Raw genomic sequence first — 27,317 nt, forward strand, 5'->3', positions numbered from 1 at the left:
TTAGACCTCTGACGGAATGAATGTAAGGCCACATTTTTGACCATACTATGCACATTAAATATCTCTTACAGATTTGCAAGTTTTTTAGACTATGGCTCTTTTTCTTTTGTTTCTGGTCAGACTACCATCAGTTTGTCACTTCCAATTCACCTGAATATGTACATTTTCTAATTTCCAGTTACGCCTTTCCAGACTTTGGTCACTGCTTGGCAAACATCTCTTCAGAAATGCAGTGTCTCAGACTCTAGCAGAATGTCAGTGCATCATACTTTAATTCACTGACCATTTCAGTTTAATACTAGCCACAACTTACACAAGTCTGCGAGCAACTAAACTGTCTCTTTCTCCCTATTAAGTGTACTAATATACATATGTAGCTTGACTTGGGATTTCTTTTTGTGCACTCTGAAGATTGTTTCCCATTTTGCAGTGACAAGAGCAAAGCCAAGAAATAGATGAGTTTAACTCACTTTTATCTACTGTTGGTGTAAGGTTTAGAGTCTTCATACACTGATATGCCATGCAATAACTAGCAAGTCAACTGTTTTGTAGCTCCATAACATTATTCAAAACCCCAAAATACCAGAGTTTCACACTGAAACAAATGATAACAAGTATGTGTATATACGTATATAAACCCTGTCAGGAATACCTGTCCTTAAGAAAAGGTTCCTTTCTACCTCCCCAACTATGTATTTTGAAAACAAAACCAAAAATGTTTAAAGCATATTTCAGAACAGTTAGTTTGCTCTCTGAGCACAATAAGAAAATCCCTCTGCCGTACAAAAAAATACTATATGTTTATTATAATTTAGGAACATGAGTAAAAGGAAAGTATTTCATAATAGCTGAAAATCCATGGCAATCTCTCCTGTCTTTGTGTTGAAATTTATAGCATACGTGACAGCACTAGGAAGGTCTGACAGAGTTTCTGATTCAATAACAGAACTGAAGAAATAGACAGCTTGCTTGCAGTGGGGATTCCATTCACAGTTTCCCTACAGGAGAGAGTTAAAAGTGAAAGCAGTCAAAACTCTACAATATTATTAATAGACAGTAATAATGCAATAAGAGCACAAGAGTTCTTGTTCCCAGTTCAGTATGCAATGATCAGATAGTTATCACTGCCATTGCCATCCATTCCATTATAGGAATGCATAACTTGAAATAGCATATGCTACACTGCAGAGTGAAGTCGTAGAGGAAAAATGGATTTAGTCAAAGAATATTTAGATAGAATACTGAAAATACCTACTCCTTCCCCTCAAAATTTTTGCTTTTGTTAAACAGAGAAGGGATTAGTATGAATAAATTCTACTTTGAGCTAGCATCATATTTAAGTTCTGAATGTGGTTCAAAACTATGGGAGCATTTGGATCCAATTCAGACTCTCCCATTTTAAGGTACATCTCCTGCTCCCCCCCAAAAATATGAACAGATAGTTCTACTGGTTCTGTCTACATAGTATTCAAACAGTGTAACAAAGAGCACTACATAAACCAAGCATGGCCAGCAGAGACCTATTTTTCAGCACTCTAATCCTATAGACTTTGACATAATAAATTAGATTGAAGAAATACCTTTTCATTTGAAATTTGTATCGGTCCTGTACTAACGGAGATATCAGCAGCGAGATGATATTCCATCCACAGAACTGCTCCATGGCTCTTTCCTTTCCTGGGGAGAGGTGGAGGATCAAAACCTGTTACTTTATACAATACTGACAGCTTAAACACTGGACCCATTCCTCACATAGTTTAGGTGAGAGCTGTAAAAGCACGAATAACTTGTTTCCCTGAAAAAAAGTTGAACAGCTGAATGATTTGGTAAACAGATGGCAACTTTTAAAAGTATTTGCAGATATGAAATCTAAAAAAGACAAGGAAGGGGAGAATATGTCATAACTAAATCTGCTCAGAACCACAGTCATTTAACAGGCATTTGATAACACGACATAAATTATTTGGCATATTTGGGGAGTACTTCCTTCAGAGACCCCGGATTCTATTGTTTCTGAATTTTGAGAAAATATTTACCACATATCCCACCTCACTTCAGGTGTCTGCTCCACAAGGAGCAGAAGTCATGCTAGCGTGTTGCCTGTAAATACAAGAACTGGTGCAAAGGCACAGGGACCCCGCGCAGATCGTTCTGGATTTTGTGAAACCTTGAATTTCGTTTCACAAAGAAAAACGTATAATTACTGCAGTGTTTGAGCTACATAAGCTCTAGATAGTTAAAAATAACTTTCCTGTTTTTTAATTCTTAACAGCACTTCAAGTTTGAGAATTAAGTACAATCTGTAGTTAGATTATAATGAAAAATATCTCAGAAGACGTGACAAATATCAAGATTGTCAGAATTATAGTTGAAAGGAAGAATAGTGTACACTTTAAAGCTATTAGAATAATTTGGAAAGCTAAATAGGAGCGTTTTCTGCAAGAACTCAGGAACAGGGAACAAACAGAAAGATTAAAAACATCCAGACAATGGTTTATTTTCTCTAAAATATAAATTAATCTGTTTAATTAATCTGTTTAAATCATTGTCATATCTAGAAAAGTGTTGTTTTTGAAATACAGGCATATTATCTAAGAATTTACCCTCATTGTTATAGCCTATTGTGAATAGCCACGGGAAATTCGTGCCAGAGTAACTTCCACAACTTTAGGTCACTTTTTTTGCAAACTGTCAAGTATGTTCCCACTAGTTAACTATTGTAGTTAACTATACATTGTGTATTTTCTTACTATATATACACACACATTATATACACACACACACACAAAGAGCTTGAATATGAGGTAAAAAAACGGATTATGACAAGAATATTTACTGCAATGAGAAAACTCACCGTGAAAGATTTACAGAACCCTCTGTGCTGAGACAGTGTTGCGGTACAGTCTTTCTGAAGTCAAATGTCAAAACTTCCTGGGGGTCAGAGAGTGACTTGCAAGGATATTCCCACAGAGGGTGAGGTTCTGCTTCCTTGGATTCCCTAAAATTCAGAGAATTCTGAAGAAAGAAAATAAGTAATGAAACTATCTGAAAACAATCCAAAGGCAAACAGTCCTTGTTTTCAAGTTAATTATGTGTCCTGAACCCAGAGTATTTAAGCAACAAAGCTTCAAAAGGACAGGACTGCACTTCTTAGGGAAGTGCACTTTCACAAGGGAAAATATGTACTACATGCATGAACTAATCGCTATGACTATGGTCCTCAGAGGTCAAGCAGAAACAGGCACTTTCAAAATACAACGCATTTAACTTTTCTTTTCCCTTGAGATGAATCCTACTCTAGAACTGCCTGTACTCCTCCACAATGACTATAAAGGCAATCTAAATGGCTAACTCAAATATAGGTATCTACAATACAGCTCTAGAAATTGATACAGATAAATCTCACCCTTCATATCTATTTCGGGGAAGTCAAAAAGCCTTTTTCTCTTTCAAAAGTACCTGCAAGGGCAAGTAAAGGCAGCAGGATTCATCTATTAACAACTCCCAGATGATTTGATTTCAAGCTCAGAACAAAATTTTGAGAACAGTATTTTTCTTTTTGAACGAACAGAATTATTTTCAAAACAGTGCAAAGCACTGAAAAGCTTGGCAAATGAGAAGAAACATACAACCCCAAAACACATGCCACAGAAGTTACCGTTTTGCAAGAACTAAATAGCCACCATATTTATGAAAAACTAAAACAATGGTGTTCTGCCTAAAATACAAGTTTTTCAACAGTCACTGAATACTTTTTTAAGCCAAGGTGAGTTTTGTTCTGTTTTGCTGAGACTTGTACTGAAACTATTTTCAGTCTTCTTACTTTAATCATATCATCCATAGTCTGGACGTCAAAACCTTCACAGGTGCCACATGGACTCCGGATTCTCCATAAGTCCTAAAAAAGAAAACAGGATTTTGTACGGCTTTATTAAAGGAAATAGGAAACCTTAAAATAATTTTAGCTGTAGATTAGACATTTAATAACAAGTCAGATAAAGACTCTCTACTATCTATAAATTCCTAAACCATCAGAACTACTGCAAGAATAAGAAGATAGTGTATTCTGGGAAAATGTTTTGCAAGTCAGTTAATTCTTTAGCTACTGTTTTCAATTTTCAACTCCTCTAAAGAATATGCCACATTTCCTACCATCTCTATGCATAGTTTACTTTCAAGTAGGTATGGATTTGCCAAGATTAAACCCTTACAGTCCCCCCATTTCCACTACCCAGCACAGGTAAGTGCTCCCAGTTGCATCAAACATCTTACAGCCTATTAGACTACCATACTTCCCTTTAGCACTCCAAAGATTAGTAAAATCATTTTAGGCACTTCATACTATGCTCACTGGCTTTAGCAATCCACTGGACAGACAATGATTCAGTTCAACTTTTGTCTTTTCTTAGACTGCATTAGTGGTCTCTTAGTAGAACAAAAACATTCACTAGCTGTGAATCTATACATTTTATTACCTGTTCATTGTTACACTTAGCAACCTCAAATGTTCCTGCTTTACAAGATGGCAGCAGGACTACTATAAATTTAAATAAATGCTGTCATAATTTATGCCTGAATACAGCATGAACTAGAGTGACTATAAAGAATCTCCAAATGGCATAGCTGATAGAACTATCCAATCAGATAGGTAGCATCATGTTTCCTAAATGCAATTATGGACTAAACAAGTTTATAACTGAAGTAGTTTCATCAAATTCTTTCTCCTGGATCCAGCTTTTACTAACTGCTTAACTGTAATGACATATCCCTATTCTGACAAGAGAGAACAGCTTACAGAACTAGCTCTGCAGAATGCCTTACAACACTATGTCTGTTCCTTCTGTCTAACCAAGAACTGGTAAGTGCAGAGGTTATTTAAAAAAAACCCCACAGACTCTAGTCTTTGAGTCTAGATTCACCACTGAACGAAGAGGAAAAGGTAAAATTAAAGCAATAGCTTTTGGAATAGCTTAATGGAACAAAACACAAGTTAAATGTTCTACCAAAATAGCTATGTGGAATCATCTCTGAACACAGCCCTGTACATAAAAGTGTAAAACTGAGGTCCAGGTGACATGAATGTTACTCTACATTCTGCTACTAAATTGCTGAATAATCTTAAGTCATCACTCTGCATGCTTCAGTTTCCTCATCCAGAAAACAAAGAGAATAATGCTTACTTCCTTACAAAATGCTTTGAGTTCTAGGGAAGTAAATCCTTTAGGTAAGAGACCATGGAATTAAAATTAACTGCTTATTTCAATCTGATTACTGTTGATTAGCCTTAAACATGTGCTTCCTATGACAAGATTCAGATTTACATTATTTACTCAGTATATATTTAAATTCTCTACATTTTTGCAGAAAACTGAAAGGTATGTAAAAACATGCAGCATAGTTGATGAGTCCCAGAGGGAAAAACACCATACATATTTTCACATGCACAAATCAAAGGCGCAAGTAAGAGAACAAGGTTAAAGAGCATTTGAATAAGGAAACTGTTAAGGGAGAGAAGGCTCAGACACAAAACTACACAGCCAGTGAACCAGACACAGGGAAGAAAAGAGAGAGAAAAGACCTGGTATTTTTAACAGATAAACTGAAGGTTATGTTTATGTGAAAATCCATTAGATTACAGGCATTTTTTTTTTTATTTAGAGATATGTATAGTTTAGTCACACAATTTCAGACTATAAAGAGTTCCCTCACTTAAGCTACTGGACAAAAACTTTGCATATTCATTATGAAAGTACTTATTTAATTTCCATTGTCATTGTAGGTAAACTCTTCACAATCTTTACTGACCAAGTCCTTAATAACTGCAAAAAAGTTTATACATTTGTACAATTTCTGAAAGAAAACTTTTCAAAGTATTTTTAAGATGTGACCCCTATTATGCTCAAATTTAGAACTGTGCACAGCCTCAAGTGGTTAAAAAAAAAAACAACCCACACAATTATGAATCCTGCCTACAGTCCTATACTCATAAAGCATCGTTTTAAAAACTGGTATTTTGCAGAATATCTAATTTTATAAATAACCACAATTCTCACATACTTCAGCAGTATCTCTCTAATCTAAAGAAATATTTTAAAACATTCATCCCTTTCATTTAAAATGGTAAAATTACTCAAGTTAATTTTCTGACAAGAGATGGCTGAAATAGCAAAACTCGTCTTCAAAATGCCAAATACTGTTTTCTCAGGTGGTAAGTAAAAAACATCTCTAAGTGGACAGTATTAAGATGAGATAAACTCGTCGTTAAAAAATACTGGAAGACTACTCAAGTGGATTTGTGTAAATATCAAATGGATAGTTCTAAACAATCTCACCTGAAACTCCACAATCATCATGTGCAAAGAAGCAGACTGAGGTAGGACAGTGACATTGTTGGTAAGGTGACTGGTCACAGCTGTCCTAGCATACCAGAAATACAGGTTATGCCATGGCAACAAACTTGTAGTAAAAAACGGCTCTCCTACAAGAACAGAAATCTTGGCAAAGAAAGTAGGAGATAAAAAAGCAGAATAAAAAAGGTAATTAAAAGCATTATAATAAAGAACAACAACTCAGTAACACAGGCTGTTTATATCTTCAATAGTTGACAATGCAATATAGCAAGTGAAGTCATCTGGATAAAAACTGCTGCTGCTCTGTAAGGATTTAATTACTGCACACTGCATATACTGCACAACGGACATCTTTCTGTGTTTGTAGTTAGCAAATTTTAAAATGAATTTTCCTGCAACAAAGTTTGAGAGAAAATATTGCAGTTTCAGGTTGGAAGGCTTTGTAATGAGTCATAGAATTTTGAAATTTTTAATTTAAGGATGTTAGTACTTCCAAATAGACTGCAATCTTCTGAGTGGCTTGAGAAAGAAGAGCTATTGCCTAGTAGCACATATGCAGTTAAACCAGTTTAACTGCCTTAACAACTGGTGTAGATTACGCAGCACGGGAAAGTCATACCCTTTCAAAACAAAGCAAAAACCCTCCCACAGTCTTTAGTCTCACTTAGTTTTAGTGGGACAAGGTCTGAACCATCTACTCATTACATTTTATATGAACTGGGATATAATGGGATTCATTGTGGTTACAGTAGCACAGTAGGAAAGCAAGATTCATTTTCACCTTCTGCTCCCCACCACCCCACTGAAATTCAGTATTGGACAACTGTAACATACCTTTTTATCTTCCAACTGAGAAGATGTCAGCAACTCAGGACGTGCTTCTATTATTTTAATTTTATCTTCAAGATGATTTGCTTTAAAAAACTTAAAATAAAAAAAAGCAACTGTCTTTATCAAAAGCTACAGTTGAGACTCAAACCCATACCAAAATAATGATTTTATTAAAAATAAAAGAAACCAATAGCCAAAAGAAATTTTATAAAAAACTGCCTACCGTAACTCATCAGGATGATACAAGTCTATTCCTGAAGGGTGCATGCACTTAGAGCCAACATGTCACACCTAGTGAACTAAAGCACATGCCCTACATATTCCTTCAATTAAGTATATAAAAAGGCAGATAACACAAAAGTTGCCTCACCTTCATTCATTTGTACTTTGAAGCATATGGGAAGGACAGTCAAGAAAGATAAAAATTACTTCAACTACGAATACACTGCATATTTGGCTTCTGCTTGAGACCAGGTTTGCCTCCTAATTTGCCTACCGTTCATGTTTTTGCACTCCTAAGCCACAGGCTGAGATTGATCTCTTTCAAATATATAGTGCCAACTAAACCAGACACAGCTGAACGATGACTTCAGGAAGCTGCTTCCAGTCACTTCTTAGACATTAGCTGCCTCTCCTGAACAGCCTCCACTCCACTGGCACGGTGTCCTGGTTTCAGCTGGGATAGTTAATTTTCTTCCTAGTAGCTGGTACAGTGCTGTGTTTTGGATTTAACATGAGAATAATGTGATAACACACTGATGGTTTAGTTGTCGCTGAGCAGTGCTTACACTAGTCAAGGACTTTTCACCTTCCCATGCCCTGCCGACTGAGAAGGCCAGAGGTGCACAAGAAGCTGGGAGGGGGCACAGCCAGGACAGCTGACCCAAACTGGCCAAAGGGACATTCCATACCATGGGATGTCATGCACAGTACATAAACTGGGGGAAAGCTGGCTGGGGGGGCTGCTGCTCAGGGACTGGCTGGGCATCGGTCAGCGGGCAGTGAGCAATTGCATCGTGCATCACTTGCTTTGTATATTATTATTACTATTTTATTTTATTTCAATTATTAAACTGTTCTTATCTCAACCCACGAGTTTTCTCACTTTTACTCTTCCGATTCTCTCCCCCATCCTACCGGCGGGTGGGGAGGGAGAGTGAGCGAGCGGCTATGTGGTGCTCAGTTGCCAGCTGAGGTTAAACCACGACACAGGGCCTTCTGTGCTCTACCCCAAGGAAGCAGCTGAAACATCGCTTGCAGTTACGACCCACTGCCTACTGTCTCCTAAGAGCCAAACAGCAGAGCAGGCATTCCCAACTTGTCTCAGCTGGAAGACAGAACTGCTAGATACCACCTTCCCGATAAGACTGCTGCACGCCAAGCTGTGGCATCTCTCACATTCCACTAATCCTCAGAAACAAACAGCTTGGCTTTTATCACCAATGCAATGAGGGCAGCAGAGCAGCAGCTCAAGAAGACAAGCCAACAGGCATCTGCAAGGAGAGATCAAGTACTGGCAACCATATTTCCCTCTGTTCAGCTCAACTTCACCAGTGGCCTATTCAGCTTGTGGCTAAAGCTATGAGATTGGATGTATCTCCAACAGGATGTATTCCTCCAAGTATTTGCATGAAGCTCTGTACAAATACCAGGAAAAAATAAGAACTCCTCCCCCCCAACACATCCCACCTCCCACAGTCTTGTCAAACTGTATGATCAAATACATTCATTAAACTGATTTAACCTCCAAGCAATTGATGCAAGGACAATCAAAGGCATCAGCTCCGGCCTTAGAAATGCCATGAGTTCATTTACTGCTTTAACAGAAAACTGAATACTCACTTTTTCCATGACAGAACAGGACACAGCAGAGTTTTCTAATGTAAACACCTAAAGAAAATACACAACAGTTAGTCAAACTAGCTTCATAATTTTTAATTAAAAGAATATGTAAACGAACAACGAAGGAACTATTTTGATGTCCTAGTGAACATAGTTTGTAAGAACCATGCATCTATTCCACAGCCCACCCTCATCTACCTTTTTAACAACAACAAAAACACCCCCAATAACTACAGGCTAAATAATGCTGTTTTCACAGCCATACAAGAAAAAACCCCAACAGAATGCAAATATTTATTTTCCATTTTTAAGATGCACATAGCATATTAACATTTGCTCTAGGTATGTATTTACTCCTGAACAAATGCAAGCATATTGCCAGTGTGCTGAATCAACCTCCAGTAGTGCTTACTCCTTGTAAGCAGTTTAACATGATCTTACTGTATCAGCTGGAAAGAGCTCAGATGTGCAATGCAGCACACCAGCCTTTTGAAGTAAGAAAAAAATTAGGTTTTATTCAAAATTGGCGAATAGTTAGGCAATATGCTGCTACAGGGCTAGGAAAATATTATGGAAATCCCTGTCTGCCGTATTCATTTCCTCTCTCCTCAGTAGTTGTCTGTGACTAGCGACTACTAAAGACAAAAATACAGGGGGCATGGATCACTGGTTTAACTCAGCATGTTTGTTTATTTCTACAAATTGCCTAGTGTCTTCCTCAGGATTACATTACATTACACATTCCCAGATATTCAGTCCAACTATAATAGATTTTAGTTTGAAGAGCCCCATGAGAGAATACATCAAGTAAGGTGTATATACATAAGTGAGACAGCCAGGCAGCTCTCAGCTCTCATTTACGCACAGACTCAGTATTCTTACTGCTTCCTATCTTGCTGTTACAGACCTTCCACTTCAGACGAGAATTGGAATTAATAAATGTAATTATGGAATTGTAAACATAAAAGAAGAAAAAAAATTCCCAGACATTTAGGTCAGTAGAAAGAGTATTTCCAAAAGCACCAAGATACAAGATGGCAAACAGGAATCAGTGGGGAATGAGGAACACCACTTTCATTTCAAGGCTACGTAACGGTAAACATCAAAACTGGTAATTATTATCTCCCTAGACTTCAGCTTGATCAGAGATGAATTTAACCTCCACTTCAACACAATGGGAGCCCCTTTCTCACTTGTCTCTGAAGAGGCACTGGAAATAATTAAAAAATGGGCTGGAAATGCTGAACTATATGAGAGAACTAAAAATACGAAGCTACAATGCAAAGATCAGAAAAACAGGAAGAAGTACTGTACCTGCTTTGCTCCAAGATAGTGAGCCAGCACAGGCAGCAGGCTGCCATCACTGATACAAAGGCAAACACTATCTGTTTTCAGAACCTACAGAAAATAAAGTCATTGTTATTCCTATTCCAGATGAAAAAGTTTTCAAATTCTACACATTTTGGTGGCTTTTTTTCCCCGCTTTATACACCTCCATATTAAATAAGGACTGGGAGATACAGTGATTAATATAACCACTTCAAGCAACAGAATAGTGTAAGAAATGTTCATGTAATCCCCTTGTTTTAGGTCAGAGAAAGTTTGCACAAAAAGGTATTGGGTGTCTTCATTCAAGTACCAATACTCCTTCTAACAAATACACTGAGCTGCTACAAATTCCTACACAAAAATGGCTGCTTACAATTTAAAAAAAGTAATACCAAGGTTTTCATGACAAAATATAACTTGTATCTGCTGATGCAAATAAAATACACTTTGTGAGCAAAGTCCTTTAGCAAGGGAGAAACAAATTCCATAAATAATTAATGCAAATAAAACAATATATGCATCTATCACAGAAGCAAAAAAACCTACAGGCAACATGCACTCACTTTCATCAAAGACTCGATGTATTGGCGTGTTCGGTTCTGATCATTTAATTCCCCAAAGCGTGGTCTATTCCAAAGAAGATGAGCCTGACATCTACAAACAGGACTCTCAACACGAACATCTGCTTTATTCTCCTCTTCTCCTCTGGAAAAACATCTCAATGAAGTATCAACTACAGCATCAGTAACATGTTTTCGCAAACAGGTACATTTATGCATTTTAGCTAGTACGCACATTAATGCATATGGACTCCACTGTTACTTGTTCAAATTTACTAGTTCTCCAGGGACATTTTTGTAGCTTTGCGTTGCCAAATGAAAAGGAGAGAAAGAGCCAATTTTCATGTTTTTTAAAAGACAAAACCAAGAACCCCCCCAAACTTTCCCACTAACTGTGATGGTTAGGTATTTTAGGCTTTGACCTTTTAGAAAAAAGTTACTCATTTGGATTCCAAAGTAAAAAAGGCACATAAAACTCAGACATTAACTTTTAAAGCTGGCACTGATTTTTAAAAACGTTAGCTGCTATTGTCATCACAACCAACATGATTAAGCTCCTTTTGATTTGAGCAAAAGGCATTAATCTCAAAAAGACAGTGCTGACTAGGAAAATAGAAAATGCAGACAGAATGGCAATTATTTCACTCCTTTACCTATACGCCAGCTCAGCTGAGCTATATTTTAGGATTTCCAGGAACTAACCGTGAGTGCTTTTTGTTTCTCTGTCACAGAATGCCACCAGATATAAGGCAGGAGTCTGCAGTCCAAACCTCATCTGTGTTTTTATGCATAACGTGTTTTTTTTCACCTGTGCATTGCCCATGAAGTGGCTTTTAATCATTTTCTAGTCCTTAGGTTATTACCTTGCTCTTCTACAAAATAGCTGCTCTAAGAGCAGCAAATACTTGAGCTTGGAGTAAAATACCACCCTTTTTCACACACATATATTGTTACCTGGCTTTCTGCAGCTTATACCACACAGAGTACTCATCACGACAGGCAGTCAGGTACACCTTCTCACCCTGGAGAACTGGCTCCTCATTTGGAAGAAAATACACACACTGCATCCAGTGATCTCTCCACTGAAAAGGGTTGATAAACAAAACCTTAGGAAGTAACTCGTAAATAGTAAATGGAAAGTAAACAAATAGCAGGAAATCAATTCGTAAGAATGGGCACAACTTTGAAGTACTGATGTACGACTAGTTGAAAGAATCTTGTTCACATTAGCAAGGCTGGATAAAGACTAATACTGTATATTGAATAAACGTACTTTATATAGATTTCTTACAACAGAATAAGCCTGAGACCACTGGCTTGCTGACTAGCTAAGCTTATGTTTTAATCAAATGAAAAACAAATCCAAAATACACTTTGCATTTATTAACGCTGTTTCACCTCTATAGTTCACTTATGTTAGAAATCTGTATTGAATTGCTGACAGTGACCAGCGGTTGGAGCCTCATGCGTCAAATGAGGTCACTTAGTGTCACTCTGATATGACAGCACAACTATTTTGTGTTTCAAAAAGTTATTTTCTGCATTGCAAATATTCCAAGCTAATCGGTCATTCTAAGCTGATGGAATGCCCTGAAGCTTGGTAGTTTTCAACTTTATTCTCAAACATGTAAGTGCAAACAATCATTTTGTAGCTTCCTTTTTACTAAGTTCATCCTACTAGTAAATCCATTCATACAAAACCACAGGAATCTGATTTAATAGTGACCTCCTGTTCCTCTAATTATCCAGTATCAACCCAGCATTTTCCCACACCAGCCTTTTTTATGGGAGTATAAATATATTACCATAAATTTAACACTTATTTGGAAATTTAATATAAGAACTACATGGAAGCAAACCACAGACTAATATTTTGACCAGGGATAGAGACTAGTTAAGGAAAAATATGTGGAAACCTTTATTTCTTGAAAGCGAAAGAAATAAGAAATAAAATAAAAATATCTGGAAGACAGCTTCAGTTTTTAAGCTGTACATTAAAGCTTACATTTAAGTTTTACATTTAAAGAAAACCTAAAACGGGTACATACTATAGTTAACGTTTCTATGATTTGCTTATTTAGCATCTTCCAATACATAAAACATTAGTGAAGTTCCTATACAGTAAGGAACAGCTGCTTAACACACCCAGTATGGACTTTACTCAGAATCATTACTGATAGTCATCTGATGATAGTATCTGAAGGCTCAGTATTTTACCTGGAAAGCAGAAGTGGATTTTACCCAGTATGGAGCCATCGTGCAATTTATCATCCCAGAGGGGTCCATGTCAATATCCCACCATGAAAGTACGATTTGTGCCTTGCCAGATTTTACAGGCTCCAGCTGCACTCTGTAGTAGGTAGAAGCACTCCTTACTGGCTTACTGAAATCCACACTGCAGAGAAGCAGGAAAATTGTAAAAAGAAATAGTTCAGCATTCTTCAGAAATTCTCACTAGCTTCCTAAGCTGAATACACAACTTACATAAAAGGCGTAACAGGAAAATTTTGTTCTGAACAAAACAATGGCTACCTTACCTGAACATTGTCACCACATCACTAAGGATAGTGAAGTCACTTGAAGGCATCTGGTTCAGTTGGATATCACAAACAGAAGGAACACCTGGACAGTTCTCCATTTCTGAAGGGGAGACAATAATTTTTTCACCATCCTCTGCTTCGACATGAACAGGAAACAGTTTGTTCCAGGACCACATTCTTTTGGATTCCACTAATTGGACATACACTGTTGCCCTGTGAGGCACTGCCTCACATCCTTCCTGAGTGTTCAAAATAAAGGGTAAATGCTTTCAACAAGTTTGACTCATTAACATGCATGAGAATATCAATTGAAATGTGAACCGATTTAAAGAAAAGTTGGACTGGGAACTTTGAAATCTTAAACATAAATTATTTCAGAGACTTCTGTAACATCAGAGCACTTTCTCTTTGTCTCTCTATCTGTGAAATACGATGCACGCATCTATCCTGTTCAGTGTGGTTCAGCAAGGCCAGGTTACTTTATTAACCCTGCAACATTATCAATTTACTAGCCTCAGTTAAACTTGCATTTCCATTCTCATTCTGAAATAAGAGATCTATCTTGAGCTTCTCAAGGCAGATAACTACTAAGCTATGAACATTAAAACAGAGTTGTGATTGCAATGAGTAAATAAGAAAAATAATGGCTCAAATATTTATGCAATGACAACTTTGTATCCATGTTGAAAGAGTAGAAAACATATAAGTTGTTCTAAAAAATCCCACCAACACTGTGAACTAAGAGCTCTGTGAAGTCCAAGAACAATGCTTTTACAAAAAAGACTAATTAAAATTTAGAGAGATATATGGAAGGCAGCAAAAATTATGGAGTGCCGTTGTCTTTATACGTAAAACTGGTGAAATGAAACCTAGAAACCTAAATAAAGTTTTGCCATCCACATTTTAATTAAAGGAAAAAATTAGAAAGGGTAAAAGAGAAAGCCCTAAAATTATACCTATAGATTATATGTCAAAAAACTGGATATTAATTTGATTACAGTGTTTAAAGTATTTCCACAGGCAAAAAGCATGCAGAGTAGCAAAAGCTCCTTGGGAAAAAAAACCCAAAACACGAACCAATGCCTGGGAGGTGAAGCCCATCAAATTTAGGAGAAGAATTTAATTTTTTAAAACACCTTGGAACAAACTACCAAGGAAAGCTCCAAATCAGAACTGGATGCCTTTCTGAAAGACATTTGTTAACCAGTAAGTTACTGGTTTTAACACAAAGCAACTAAGTGTAATTTCACAGCCTGTGATTTACAATATGAACCTCAATAGCTTTATTCTAGGTATGAACCTAGTAAATTATTCACTAAGTAATTAGCACAGCTGATGGTGTATTTACAAAGGATACAGAAGCCTAAATCAAGTATAATCTCTATCCTACTCCAAATAAGACAGAAGAGTTTCTCTAGGGATAAACGTGACACACTATCAATTTCTATTTTCTTACCTGTACAAGGTATTTGTGTGCATGCTCATAGGTTGGTAAAGCTCCTTCTCCTATCAGCTCTGTATCAAATAATTCTGTTACCAGGATGTTTGCACGACATTGCATATCTCCATCTAAAAGACACAATTTAATATTGTAATATTAAGACTTTATATGTCTTTCAACAAGATGCCATCCTGAAAACACAAGTAATTAAAAAAACATATTCCTGTTAGAGAACCTGTTGAAGACTGCAAATTATTTTCCTTTAGAAGTTTACTATGAAATACAGATGACTACTGAAATACAATTACAACACTTCCTTTTGAAGTAAATTTCCAATGTTACTTTCTAGAGAGTAAAGGATTTCCTTGTTTTAATTAAAAACATATGGAAAATAAGAATAAGACATATTGCTTCATGGTTTTCAGGTACTTGCCAATTATTTTAACCCTAGCCTATTTTTCTCACCTGGGCCAACTGTGACTTCAGTGGAGTGCTTGTTGATTACCTTGATCTTGTCACAAAAACCATTTTTCTCCACTATCTTCACAGCAGCATTAGCCATGGGCTTGAAAACCTGTAAATAGCAAGAGTGTAACAAACTGGTAAGCTAACATGAGCTTTCAAAAATGAAAGAACACCAACACAAAATGCAGTAAATTTAGTCCTGCAAAAATTTAACATCTTCTGTATCTTCTCCTATGTTTGAAGTTCATTACCATGAAACAAGACAGAAAGCCTCACTTCAAAAATTCACAGAGCTCCAACGTCACTGTTACAAACTGAGTATCAGCTGTCTCCAAAAGCTACTCCAATTTAACTTTTGAAAGACAACAATACACATTAAGAATATTTTAGCATTTACATTAAACAAACTTCTTTATTTTTAAAAATAAAGATATATATGCATCAAGAGAGGCCCCAAGAGACTTATATGTGCTCAAGACATTTAATTAATTAATTAAAGAACCCAAAACAACCAGCACTGAAACGGTCACTGTAGAATGCCAAAAATCTGCTTTTATTAACAGCATAACCATGAAGAGAATTTTTGTTTCCTTCAGAACAAAGAGAAGAATAGAGAGAGTACATAGTTTGAAAATAACAGAATGATTAAGAATGTGCTGAAAGGGCTCAATGTCTATATCCAGTTTTTAAACTCAAAAATTTTAAATATTCTACTCAGCCACACAATCTGACTACTTAAGACAAGACATTCGTGGCCACTTTGGAAACCAGCACAACTCTCTCTGATTGCTTCCTGTGTCTACATGAAAGAGGACTGTCCCTGAAAAATGATCACAGGATAAAATCCTAGATTAAAAAAGCCGTAGATATTTACTTGGCTAAAAATCACACAGCACTCTTTCAACTAAGACCTACAGACAAGTGAATCTTCTCTTTGTTTCTTCAAATGCGTTAAAAAAAGCTAAACCGGCCAAAATGTTCCTGTTATTATCCTTAATATAAGTAACGGCTGCTAATGACCATCAGGATGTTTCTTAATTGCCAATAAAAAAGGAGATGCTCTATCTAATCACGAAGAGATGGAAAAATCAGTTTATGAGACAGTCTCTTTATTATGATGTGGTCCACGTTATGATTAAGTGGTCTGAGAACCCATCTCCAAGAGGTGAAACTTATGAAGGTCAGCAATATGGTTAGAGAACACTCGCATTTTTTCAAAAACTTGGTTAAAGTTTTCCATATTACACTCGAGTTTTGATAAGAAGTAGAGAAGACAGAATACTATGAAACTTTACTTAGTAATTTTAATCTGTACATTTACAGAAACCGTCCCAAAGATGAAAAATTTACTATACCTTTTCAACTATATTCTTGTAAGACCTAAGTGGTTTTGACACATAAAAGTATCAAGCTTGCACTTCAGAAGCCACAATACAAAATAGCAAATGGATCCACTCCACTGATCATGCAGACAGAACAATTGCACTGAAAAAGAGGCTACAAACACGCATGCAGAACTATGTGCAACCCGTGACAAATGCTTACCTCAATTGCATAGCAGAAATCTGCACCTGCTGAAGCTGCCATCATAGATAGGAGTCCTGTGCCAGTCCCTATATCTAGAACAATTGCTTTCTCACCTCTTTCTTTTACTCTGCTCACTGCAGCACGAATACCTTGGTAATATTTTACATTCTGTGGAGAAGAAAAAAAAAATTTAAAAAAAAAAATCAGCAGCCTTTTGTCCCTTTATACTTTTAATTCTTGTGCAGAAATCTTGCATTCTCCAACTATGAGTTTATAATTAGAAAAAGGCCTACAGACATTCTTTATGCTATACAGTCACACCAAAGCCATTTTCAGCAAAAGCAAGTGTTTTTGAAGGGATCAGTCCATTTAAAGTTCATCAATTTTTATCACAATATTCACATCGTCATTGATCAGTCAGCTATTTAGAGCGCACGCATGATTTACAAATGCAATATATTTTCTGGAGCAACCAATATTAAGATCTATGCGAGACACTACTGTTTTTCTGATTACTTTTCCCCTGCAGCACCACTCAAATAGTCGTATTGTGCCTATGACAGCACAAGAGCTAAAGTAACTTGGATTTAGATTCCTCTCTACATCTACTGAAAAACATTCGTACATGAGAAGCAACGTGTAAATACTGGCTTTTGGTTATGTGCCATTAAGTGGGACTACAAACATACCAGCATTAACAACAGGAAAAAAACCAAATGCTGTCATCTGTCAGCTACAGTACACATATATTAATAAGTGTATGCTTATATTTACTCCATAACAGCCTGTTGATAGATATAACATTGCTTTCCAAATGATTTATCAAGCCTTTCCAGAGAATACACTATCTTTGAACATTATAAATTTGGAAGGTTTGCTGGATCCCTTTCCGAACAATTCTAGTTAACACTTTTGATGTGTAATTCCAGTAGAGTTGTTTTAATTGCTTAAGACACAACTGGCTGTCTCTACATGGCTTATTAAATGCCTGATCCCACTGGTGTGTTTCAATTCAATATGAATTCAAGACTTACAGTGTAGGCACCATAAAAGTCCTTAAAAGGGTTATTGATGAAATGGTTGACTAAATGGCTAGAGCAGAAAGAACGTTTAAACCATTCACTCCAGACTTTATCATGCCTGTAGATACGGTATCTCGATTTTCTTCTCAATCCTAAGCAGTAAATAAGAGCTAAAAATACCACAAAAGAATAAAGATAGACTTTACTTACATTCCTATAAAAACTAAGAAGCCTAGATTCACATTTACAGCCTTTGAAATTTCATCTAATGAGCGCTCTCTGTCAAAAATGTCAAACATAGAACAGCAAAATCAGCTGTAAAAATTGCAGTAAACAACAGAACACTAGAGTCAGATGTAAGAAGGCATCTGTTGATCTAAGAGCAGGTCTGGTATCTTAAAGGGCACAAATTTCATCATTTCATCTTTCAGAGAAACCTGTATAATCACGCAGTGACAACTATTTAAGAGAAAGGAAATGGCTATTTTCTCACCATTCCAAAGTTTTTTGCTTCTATACTTACTCTGTCTTTATCGTGAAGCATATCTGCATAGCGTGATCTACAATAAAAAAAATTCCAGTCAAAATACTACATACCGCAAAGCGCAACAAAACTGCTAGATCTTATATAGCCTCCTCTGTTTTCTCTTACTAAGGCAACTGGTCCTTATGGCCCATAAATGCACAGATAACTGACATGCTCTTTGAGGATCTGAACTGTTTCCCAAATCTAAGGAATAATGTCATTTCAGTGATCTGGTCATCAGCATAAAAATGAACTAATTAACTGCTGGCATATATCCTCTCTTCAGCAATGGACCTATGGACAAACAGCTGTGAAATAATAGCTGGGACACATGGAGGTTCATACAGAGCAACACACAGCAATGAAAGACAGCCTACTAATGAACTATCATTTGTTACCAAGATTTAAATTTCTTTGGTCCCCATTTCTTCATGGGTTGCACTACTTAAAAATACCCCAAAATCTAATCTTCCCAGTTTCTCTGTCCGTTACATTAAGCTCTTAAAAAGTTACTACAGGAACAGACAACTGGCAATTATTTGTTGCACTGGAGATTTAAAAATTTAGTCAACGTATTTTGCCACAACTCAGTCACTGTCAGCATTAAGCACCTCAGAAAATGTTTAAAAAAATTCAGAAGAAAACTACTTGGCGAATACTTTACAAAATTCTACATTTACAGTTCTGCCCTGTACAACACAGGGTATTGTAACATTTAGACTGTCCTACAGTCTGTTCATCTCATGCCTTTGGAACTTCTACAGAGATAGAATGTTGGGTCATAAAAAGTTGGGTTTGCTCTTTTTTGTAGCTTTAGTGGAACAACAAGCTATTTTTTGCAGTATACCTTGCGATTTCCTGATGGTAGTCATAGTTCTCATCCTCTTCTAACCACTCCATTGCACCAGTGGTTGGATTAGCTCTTCCACAAAAGGTCTTCATGATCAATCTCAATTTGTGTTATTTATGTATTATGTGCAGTTTTGCTCCTTTGGCTTCAGTATAATACTCAAAATACTGGCTGTGAAAAAAAACCCACAAAACTTCCACTGAAAACAACAGACACCACTTTAGCTCTGGATACATATATATACTTTCCCTATTACACCTGCCCTGGCCAGAAGCACTGGTGACTACCTTGCACTTTTTCTGTAAGAATGTTGTAAGCTCAAATCTGTCACCCAGCCCTCCTCATGAACTCAGCCCGGAAAAAAAAAAATCATCAGTAAAATTCTCAAGGAAAAACTCCTCCCCCCGAGGAGAAGCACGTCGGGCGGGGGAGGCCAACCACCCTCTCTAGGGGGCCCCCACACCCCGAGGAGGGACCTGCAAACGCTGGGCAGCGGCACAGCCGAGGCGACCACCGGCCGCACCGCCCTCCCCGGCTGGGACCCCAGGCCGCGGTGGGGAGGCCGAGGCCAGAGCAAAGCACCTGCCCGACGCTCCCCGCGCCCGGGCAGCGGCAGTCTTGCCGGGGGCGGGCGTCACCTTGGGACAGGCCCGGCCGTGAGCAAGAGCAGCCTCGGCCCAGACCTCTCCCCACCTCAGGGAGGAGCTGCGACGGGAGGCGGCGAGAACGTTCTTCGCTATCCCCCGCCCGAAACCAGCGCAACGGCCCCGAGAAGCCGCAGCCTCATCTCCCCCTCAGGGCCCCGAGCCGGCACGGCGGCACCTCCACGCCCCCGGACCCGGCCACCGCCACCTACCCCTCAGGCTGCTTCACAGCGCGACAAGCCGCCGCCTGCCCGGCGTGCACCGCGCGGCGGGGGGGGGGGGGGGGGGCTGCGAGCGGCCGGCCGCGCCCGCCCCTTCCCGTCGTGCCGCGCGGGCGCCATGGAGCGAGCGGCGGTGCTGCGCGTCAAGCGGAAGCGCGGCGGGACGGAGCCGGCCGAGGCGCTGCTCCTCGCCTGCAAGCGTCTGCGCACGGAGTGCGGCGGCGCCCAGCCGGTGGAGAGGAGCCTCTTCAAGCTGGTGGCGACCGTGACCTCCAAGGTACCGCGGCCCTGCCGCTGCTTCTGCCGCCGCGCGCCGGGGCCGGCGTAGGCCGGGGCCGCGCCTCAGGCGGGCGGCGGCGGCGGTTTGATGCAGCCGGGGCGTTTCGCTGTACTCCTGAAGGGGCTTTTGAAAGCAGGAGGCTTTCGCCAGGTTTACAGCGCTGCTCCACGCGGGTCTTTCAGGATCCCTTCTGGATGCGAAGCTCTTGCTAGTAGCCGGGAGAGTAGCGACTCGATGCACGGTGGCGGCCTGTCCTGATAAGCAAGGGTCCGGCGGCCTTCTCTTCGCTACTGCCCCGCTGGCTGGTCGCGCAGCAGCGTACCTGCGTGCCAAGCAGGCCGTTAGTTAAGGAGCATAGAGCAGAGTGACCACCGTGAAAAGCTGTGTCCAGCACTGAGTTTTCTACACTTACAGACTGTTCTTTGCATACGGACTGCAGAATAGTCAATAAGTGAAGCCTGAATTTCTGCTGTTTGAGGTGCTGAGGCTCAGCCCTACAAGGTTAACAACTTTCATCCACCGTACAGCCTTTTATATCGAATAAAACAGGTCTTTCTTGGGAACTGGTCTTTATAGGAGACTGTAAAGGATATCGTGCCTTAAATTTAGGACCATCACAGTCTTCCAAAGGCATGTGTTTTTGTTTGGAGGGTTATTCTGTACCACAAAGTGTATTGTTTAAAAATCAAATTGAAACAGTCTTACAATTTACAAATATCTTGTACTTCTTTCCCCATATCAAGAAAATATTATGATAGTTGTGTTGCGTAAAGCAGTAGTAGAAATTACTAGAAATTGGTACTGCAGTCCTCAAATAGGAAGCAGCAGTAATAGTAGTTATTAATCACTTTTAGGAAGGAGTATGGCTTACTATGTTGATGGTGTCATTATATTCCTCCTTCGTTTTGTTCCTCTACTCAGAATGAACCGGTCCAGAAATACGTTCAAGAAGTGATCACTCGAGACAAAGCAGCTCAAAGTCTGCGACCCTCCTTAGGAAGCACTCAGCGAATCATTCAGGAACTCCGTTCTTCCAAGCAAGTGAAAAGGAAGGAAAACCGTTATCGTGTAATAGCCAGCCATCGACCTAACTGCACTGAAACAGTTGCACCTGTCATAAATGGCGAGGCATCGATTGATGGTGACAGATCAGACTCTGAATCAATGGAAGATGCCTCACAAAAGGAGAGCGGTGCCGTTGATAAGAGTTTGGACTGCTGTGGGAAATTCCAGTTGTTTGATATTGAACAAGAAGAGGAGGTGGTGGGAGACTCCAGTGTAACTGCTGCAAACCCACAGGTCAGCAAATGAACTTAGTGTACTTGAAGTACTTTGATATCACTGTTGACTGGTACATGTGGGCAAACTGACTGCTGTGGAAGTTTTTTTTGCATTGTAAGTATCCCACTGTTTAATAGGAGCTTTAACTAGATATTTGCAAATTGGAATATTGTAGAGGGAGTAATTTTCATGAGGATCTTTAAGTGCACTAATGTTGTTGAGACAGACAGCCGTGTGGAGTTGGCTGCTACAGGAAGGGCTTGTACCACCCTGGTTTTTCTGTACCCTATTCTGATGTATAAATTTTCACATTCATCCATCAGGTGGATCTCTGAGGTTTTTGATTAGCTTCTCTACCTAGAAGAGAAAAAAATCTAATACAATGTCTTCTCATCCACCCAGATGCCCTGGAATGTCACTTGTAGGCAAGATTCACTAAAGGAAAAGATACTTTTGAGCCTCCCCTTCTCAGAATTCCAATCTATGGTTTTACTGTATGTTTTGTTTTTAGCAGAACTCTAGGTGTCTGACAGGCTGCTTGAGCCCCTACATCCTGTTTTCATTGGTATTATGAGTTAAGTTTATGTTTTCAGTTGGAGGAATATCTGCTCAGTATCTAGAATGGTTTTAAGTATGAAGCAGCTCTGCCTTCTGTGTAGGTTTGCCCTGCATACAGAGTGTCATGAAGATTTTGTATTAAAGAGACTCATAACCATGTGGAAAAGGTGGTGAGAGGGCTGTGTATGCTTTCTTTAGTAGTTCCTTCACTGTATGGAAGTACACATGGATGCTTTACTTACGCAGCTCTGAGGAAAACTTAAATGCTTAATGTTAAAAGAAGATACTCGGGTGAGGAAAAGCCCAACCAGCTTCAGCGTTTCTTATGGGTTATTTCAGGGCTTTGCCATCAAACTTTAATATGAACTCTTACTTTCTATTAAGCAAGTAGTTCAGACAGACATTTGAGATCTGTTAGTTACCTGTTCTCTATCACTCTGTTGATTAGAAAAACAAATGAAACTGAGGTAGCATCAGAATTTTGCTCTATTTTAGAGCTAGCGTAAGTGTTGAAAGCAAGAAGTAAGCTTGCTTTTTCATTCTGTAAGTATTTAGAAGTGAATGAAAGGCTGGTCTGTAGCTTTTCCTCAGAATTACTTAAGTAGTTCGGGAGACACTGCTATGAATTGGAAAAGATACTCTGAAAAGTAGAAAAATTGGCAGCAAAAACCTGCCTGTGTTAGACTTTCAAGTGCAGGTCTCTAAAGCAATACATTGCAAATAATTTATTAGGAAGGAGAAAGCATGAAGAAATTTCTTCTGTGTTAATGTTGAAGTGAGGAAATAAAAAGCCTATCTGTAGGGCCTGTCAGCCTCTTCCTGTTAATCGGTCACATTTCCATTGTTTCTCCTGCACACTTTGTATACTGTAATCTGCTTGCATGTTATCAGTGCTAGTGTATGCACATCTTTCCTGCAGTGTTTGCAAGTGTAATGCTCTACAAAGCACAGGCTGTCTTAAAACTCATCTTTTCAACCAACATGTCGTCAGAAACAGATGAACAGTTCTATGGGATTAGTCATAGCCCCTTCAATAGTTTCTGATGAACTTGTCCCAGAAGTTTTCTCCTATTATCCGAAACAAGGCATGGCTGGCTGTACTAAGTTAATTGGAAAAATCTTTGGTGTCTTTCTGTTCTAGGTTGCCAATGTTCCAAATATCAGCGTTCCAGTGGGAAAGTGCTTTGGTCTAAGATTGCAGAATGTCACCCTTAGCTAGCTGTTGGCTACTGTCTACAAAGAAAACTGTTGACTGTAACTAAGACTTCGTGTGCGTGGCTTCCGTGGAAATATGCACTTCTTTTTATTTTTTCTCAGCAGAAGACTGATCCAGATGTGATTCTTTGCAATGCAGTAGAGATGATCCGTGAGCGTTTAAATGTTTCTGAAGATGGTAAAAAAGAACACCGTGAGAAGGAAGATGAGTATGTTTATGACATCTACTATATGGAAACATCAGCCCCTGGTTGGATCCAAAATATCCTTTCTGTACAGCCCTATAGAGAAGACTATGAACTGGTAAGGATGTGGGAAAACAGACCTTTCTTAAATAGAAAGGTCACAAATAAACATGCTTAAAGTCTTTTCGTTAAAAGTTGTAACTGTCAGTCCTGTGTTCCTCCATGTGACTGTTGATTCAAGCAAATTATGCTATGACAATGAAAACTGAAGGGATAGTGCTCATGAACTCAGAAGAATTTGTCTGGCTTCAAATTGCCAAATAAATTTTGGCACACAAACGTAAACTTAAGTAACTCACATCTCATTTGTGACTAGGAGGCAGCGATTAAAATGTAGTTGTGAATACGGCTGGGTAAAAAAAGGAGCGAGGGGGGTCACACAGCTTTTTCACTATTTGAGGACTTGACTTTAATCTTAATACGAGATATTTTCTTGTAATGGAATTGTCCTTCAGAGACTGTGGAGTTAGGAAGTTAAATGTAAGCTTTAGTCTTTCATTGTATAGCTACTGTGATCAATAGACTTGCATATCAGGAACCTGAAGCTGCTTTTTTTTTTCTAACTGCTGAAGTGAGTAGGATTAACTTAGACATTAACCTTGGCATTTAAATGCTGAACTGGAACATTTAAATGCATGACTTAACTGATTTTTCACCTAAAGCAGATTGCTATGCTATGGTGAATATACTGACAACACATTTTTCTACAGTGTGCTTTGTGCAACTGTTGAATAACTTATGCTTGCAGTAGGTAAGTATCTCTTGGCTCTTTATGATCTGTATAGTATTGTATAGGCGGATGAAAAACCACTTAATGCCGAGTGTCTGTATTTATAGTGAATGTTATGTTTTGTGTTGACATGCAGGTAGATGATGATCATATTCCAGGGGAAATATATGAAGATGAAGATGATGAAAACGATGAAAATAACTGGCGTAATGATTATCCTGATGAAGATGAATTCTTACCTGAGGAAGATGGTGATGGAGAAAAAGGTATGCCTGTCACAAATATTATTTGCTTTCCTGCTGTGCACATATAAATCCCATCCATTTTTACATGCCGTCTTTCTAAAAAAGCAACTGACTGAGCACTGCTGGCATGGTGTTTTGCTCTTATAATGGGTTAAATCTGCTTAGAGAAGGATCATCTTTCTTGGAACTAGAAGGGATCTTAGTGTTTTTGCAAAGTCAAAATTAAGAACTTCATTTCAGGCGGCTGCACTTGCCAGGGATTGCTTGTTTTGAGAAGGAATAGATGACTTGGTTCCATGTGCTTGTGAAACACTGCCTCTGCTTTCTTAACTCCCCATCTCAGTGCACTCCACAATTCAAACCTCACCCAATACAGAAGTTGTTCAGAATTTGTTAGTTACTCAAGAAACTTAAAATAGTCTGATTAACCTAATTGTTTAACTAAAAAGAAGGGATAATCTAAAAGCGTTGATGTTCTTTATTTAGAGTCTGAAGAAAGCTTCAGTGATGAGGACCAATGTTACAGGAGAAGAACATGGAACAAATACCGGCAGGAGGTTCTACAGGAATTTGGATATGATGAGATCCAGGATTTGGATTCTGACTAACAGCCCTTTTTTGAAGATTAAATGCACACTGAAGATGTGTTCGTAAGAATGTTGAACTAAAAAAACAAACAAAAAAAAGCCACAAAAAAACCCTGGAAAACCACTTTCCTGTAAAAGTTGTGCTCATTGGGACAGCAGGAAACCAATCTTTACATGGATGAGCTTTAAGCTAAATTTTTGCCTGTCTGGCCTTCTGAAACTGTTGGTGACTAGCATGGTTCACTGTAATGCTTACTGACGAGGCTTGAGTATTAGATACTAGATTGGGATTCCAGTAAATGCTAAAACCTTTTACTATCTGAGCTGTTACTATCTAGGCAGCCAGCTTCAGCTGGTAGATATTAAACAGATGGGTGTAAATATGCAACTTGACAATACAAATTTTCGTTCCAAGCAAAAGATATTATATGCTTTAAAATAATTTTTCTGCCCATTCTGTGATGCTGAGGTTCTGAAGGAACACCCACCCCCCCACCCCCCGCCTGCCAAGCTGCATGCCCAAGCATTTGTACCTGTACCGACAGTACCTCCACATTATATATGGAGGTACTGTTGGCAGCAGCCCTTCTTGTCATAACTAATGTGTCGGGTTTCACAAGAAGATCAACGTGTCTGCCGTGATGCCAAGTGGAAGTCCTAGAAAAAGGCACTCTGTCCTAGTGCTTTCTACTGTATTTGTTCCTAAGTTTCAAGTTACTTTCTTTACAAGTGCTTGAGCATATGAAATGGCTTGACCTGTCCATTTTATTGCTGGATCTCTCCAGTAATTTTACTGTTGGAGTAGAACAGTATATGTGCATTTAAACTGTAAATAAAGAATTTTTTACTAAGTTTTCTTGACTCATTTAAAGATCATAGGAGTTGGTACAGCTGAAGCCATTTTACCTCGCATGTAAAGGTAAATACCTTGTTCAGCATTTTAACTTGCATTCATCTTTAAAACAATTTAATCTCACCTGTTTGGACACACAAAGTGTTTCAGCACTCTTCTACTTGAGTCTGTAAAAAAAATAGCTAATAGGATGTTAGATCCATGTCAGTCATAAGCTGTAGGTTGCAGCAGTGACTAGGTCAATTAGTTCTGGCTGGTGATGTCAAGGTAGTGGGGGCAAAATATTTTTTTTCCTTGGTTTCACAGAAAGGTTAGTATGGCTGTTAACCTATGCCACAACCCTAGCCTGTTAAAGCTATGCTGCCCACTAGACAGATGTCTCAACTTAGATTCTGAATTCATTCTAATCATATGAAAGACTAAAGAGCTGTATTATGAAAATTAGCATTTAGCTATTATGAAATACTGAGAAGACCCTGCACGTTTATGTGCCAACTGTGCACAAAGTTCCTCAGCTAGAATTTAAGGCCCAATGCTGCTTCACAAAGGTAGATCAAGACTCCATTTTATATTAGTTTTCACCATCTACTACCACTTGCCATTATCTGTAGCTTTTTGTTTAAGATAAGATAACCTTGGTCAGGGAGTCACTACAAGAATCCAAATATTCTCCTATTATTCAAGTGTTTGATGCAAATGTGGTACAGCATTTGAAGTCTGCGTTGCTTCAGCCATAGTCTTGTGATTACAAGATTTAGTTCAACTTCAATGCACAAAGAATGCACGTGGACAAACTCAGGTCAACTGAGGTAAACATTCTGAACCAAGATAAAAATTCCAGGTATGTTTTTGAAGTATATCTCACTCTGCTAGCCAAACAGGCTGGCTTCATGTTACCTTTTGCTGCACCAAAATTCAGTATCAAAGTGTCCTGATGTTAGGCTTACGGCTTTGGAATTACAAATACTGCTAATTAGCATCGGTCTGTATTGCAACACTACTACTTTTTATTTGGTTTTATTCTTATTTTCTCTCCCTGCTGCTTAGCTTTCAAGATATAGTTGCTGCCACAGAACTTTACTTCTGCAATAGAAGAAAAAAATAAAGTCATTTGTTCTGTGAGTTTTTGGATGGTCATTTTCTAGTGAACAGCACTGAAATTTAGAAAGGGAATT

At 38.5% G+C, this 27,317-nt stretch overlaps 2 protein-coding genes across 3 annotated transcripts; one reads left to right on the plus strand and one right to left on the minus strand.

Annotated features, from left to right (window-relative positions):
- Nucleotides 1-777: 777 nt before the first annotated feature.
- PRMT7 (protein arginine methyltransferase 7) lies at nucleotides 778-20,192 on the minus strand. The gene is made up of 18 exons (XM_076349343.1): nucleotides 20,140-20,192; nucleotides 19,281-19,454; nucleotides 18,431-18,467; nucleotides 16,904-17,053; nucleotides 15,359-15,467; nucleotides 14,909-15,021; nucleotides 13,450-13,691; nucleotides 13,130-13,307; nucleotides 11,867-11,994; nucleotides 10,916-11,057; nucleotides 10,338-10,421; nucleotides 9,024-9,071; nucleotides 7,185-7,274; nucleotides 6,333-6,494; nucleotides 3,824-3,898; nucleotides 2,855-3,015; nucleotides 1,581-1,677; nucleotides 778-998 (listed from the first exon to the last, which is right to left on the minus strand). The coding sequence occupies exons 2-18, from the start codon at nucleotides 19,373-19,375 to the stop codon at nucleotides 840-842; spliced, it is 2,070 nt and encodes a 689-aa protein (XP_076205458.1). The 5' UTR covers nucleotides 19,376-19,454; nucleotides 20,140-20,192; the 3' UTR covers nucleotides 778-839.
- A 74-nt stretch (nucleotides 20,193-20,266) lies between these two features.
- Nucleotides 20,267-27,264, plus strand: SLC7A6OS (solute carrier family 7 member 6 opposite strand). 2 transcript variants are annotated; one of them, XM_076349363.1, is made up of 5 exons: nucleotides 20,267-20,425; nucleotides 21,350-21,727; nucleotides 23,585-23,785; nucleotides 24,594-24,723; nucleotides 25,189-27,264. In XM_076349363.1, exons 1-5 carry the CDS (start codon nucleotides 20,267-20,269, stop codon nucleotides 25,308-25,310), a joined length of 990 nt encoding a protein of 329 aa, XP_076205478.1. In that variant the 3' UTR covers nucleotides 25,311-27,264. The 2 variants fall into 2 exon arrangements, with proteins under 2 accessions (XP_076205478.1, XP_076205479.1); XM_076349364.1 differs by having other exon boundaries at nucleotides 23,588-23,785.
- The last annotated feature ends 53 nt before the right edge of the window (nucleotides 27,265-27,317 follow it).

Source organism: Aptenodytes patagonicus, chromosome 11 (genome assembly GCF_965638725.1).
Source record: "Aptenodytes patagonicus chromosome 11, bAptPat1.pri.cur, whole genome shotgun sequence".
NCBI classification, from domain to species: domain Eukaryota; kingdom Metazoa; phylum Chordata; class Aves; order Sphenisciformes; family Spheniscidae; genus Aptenodytes; species Aptenodytes patagonicus.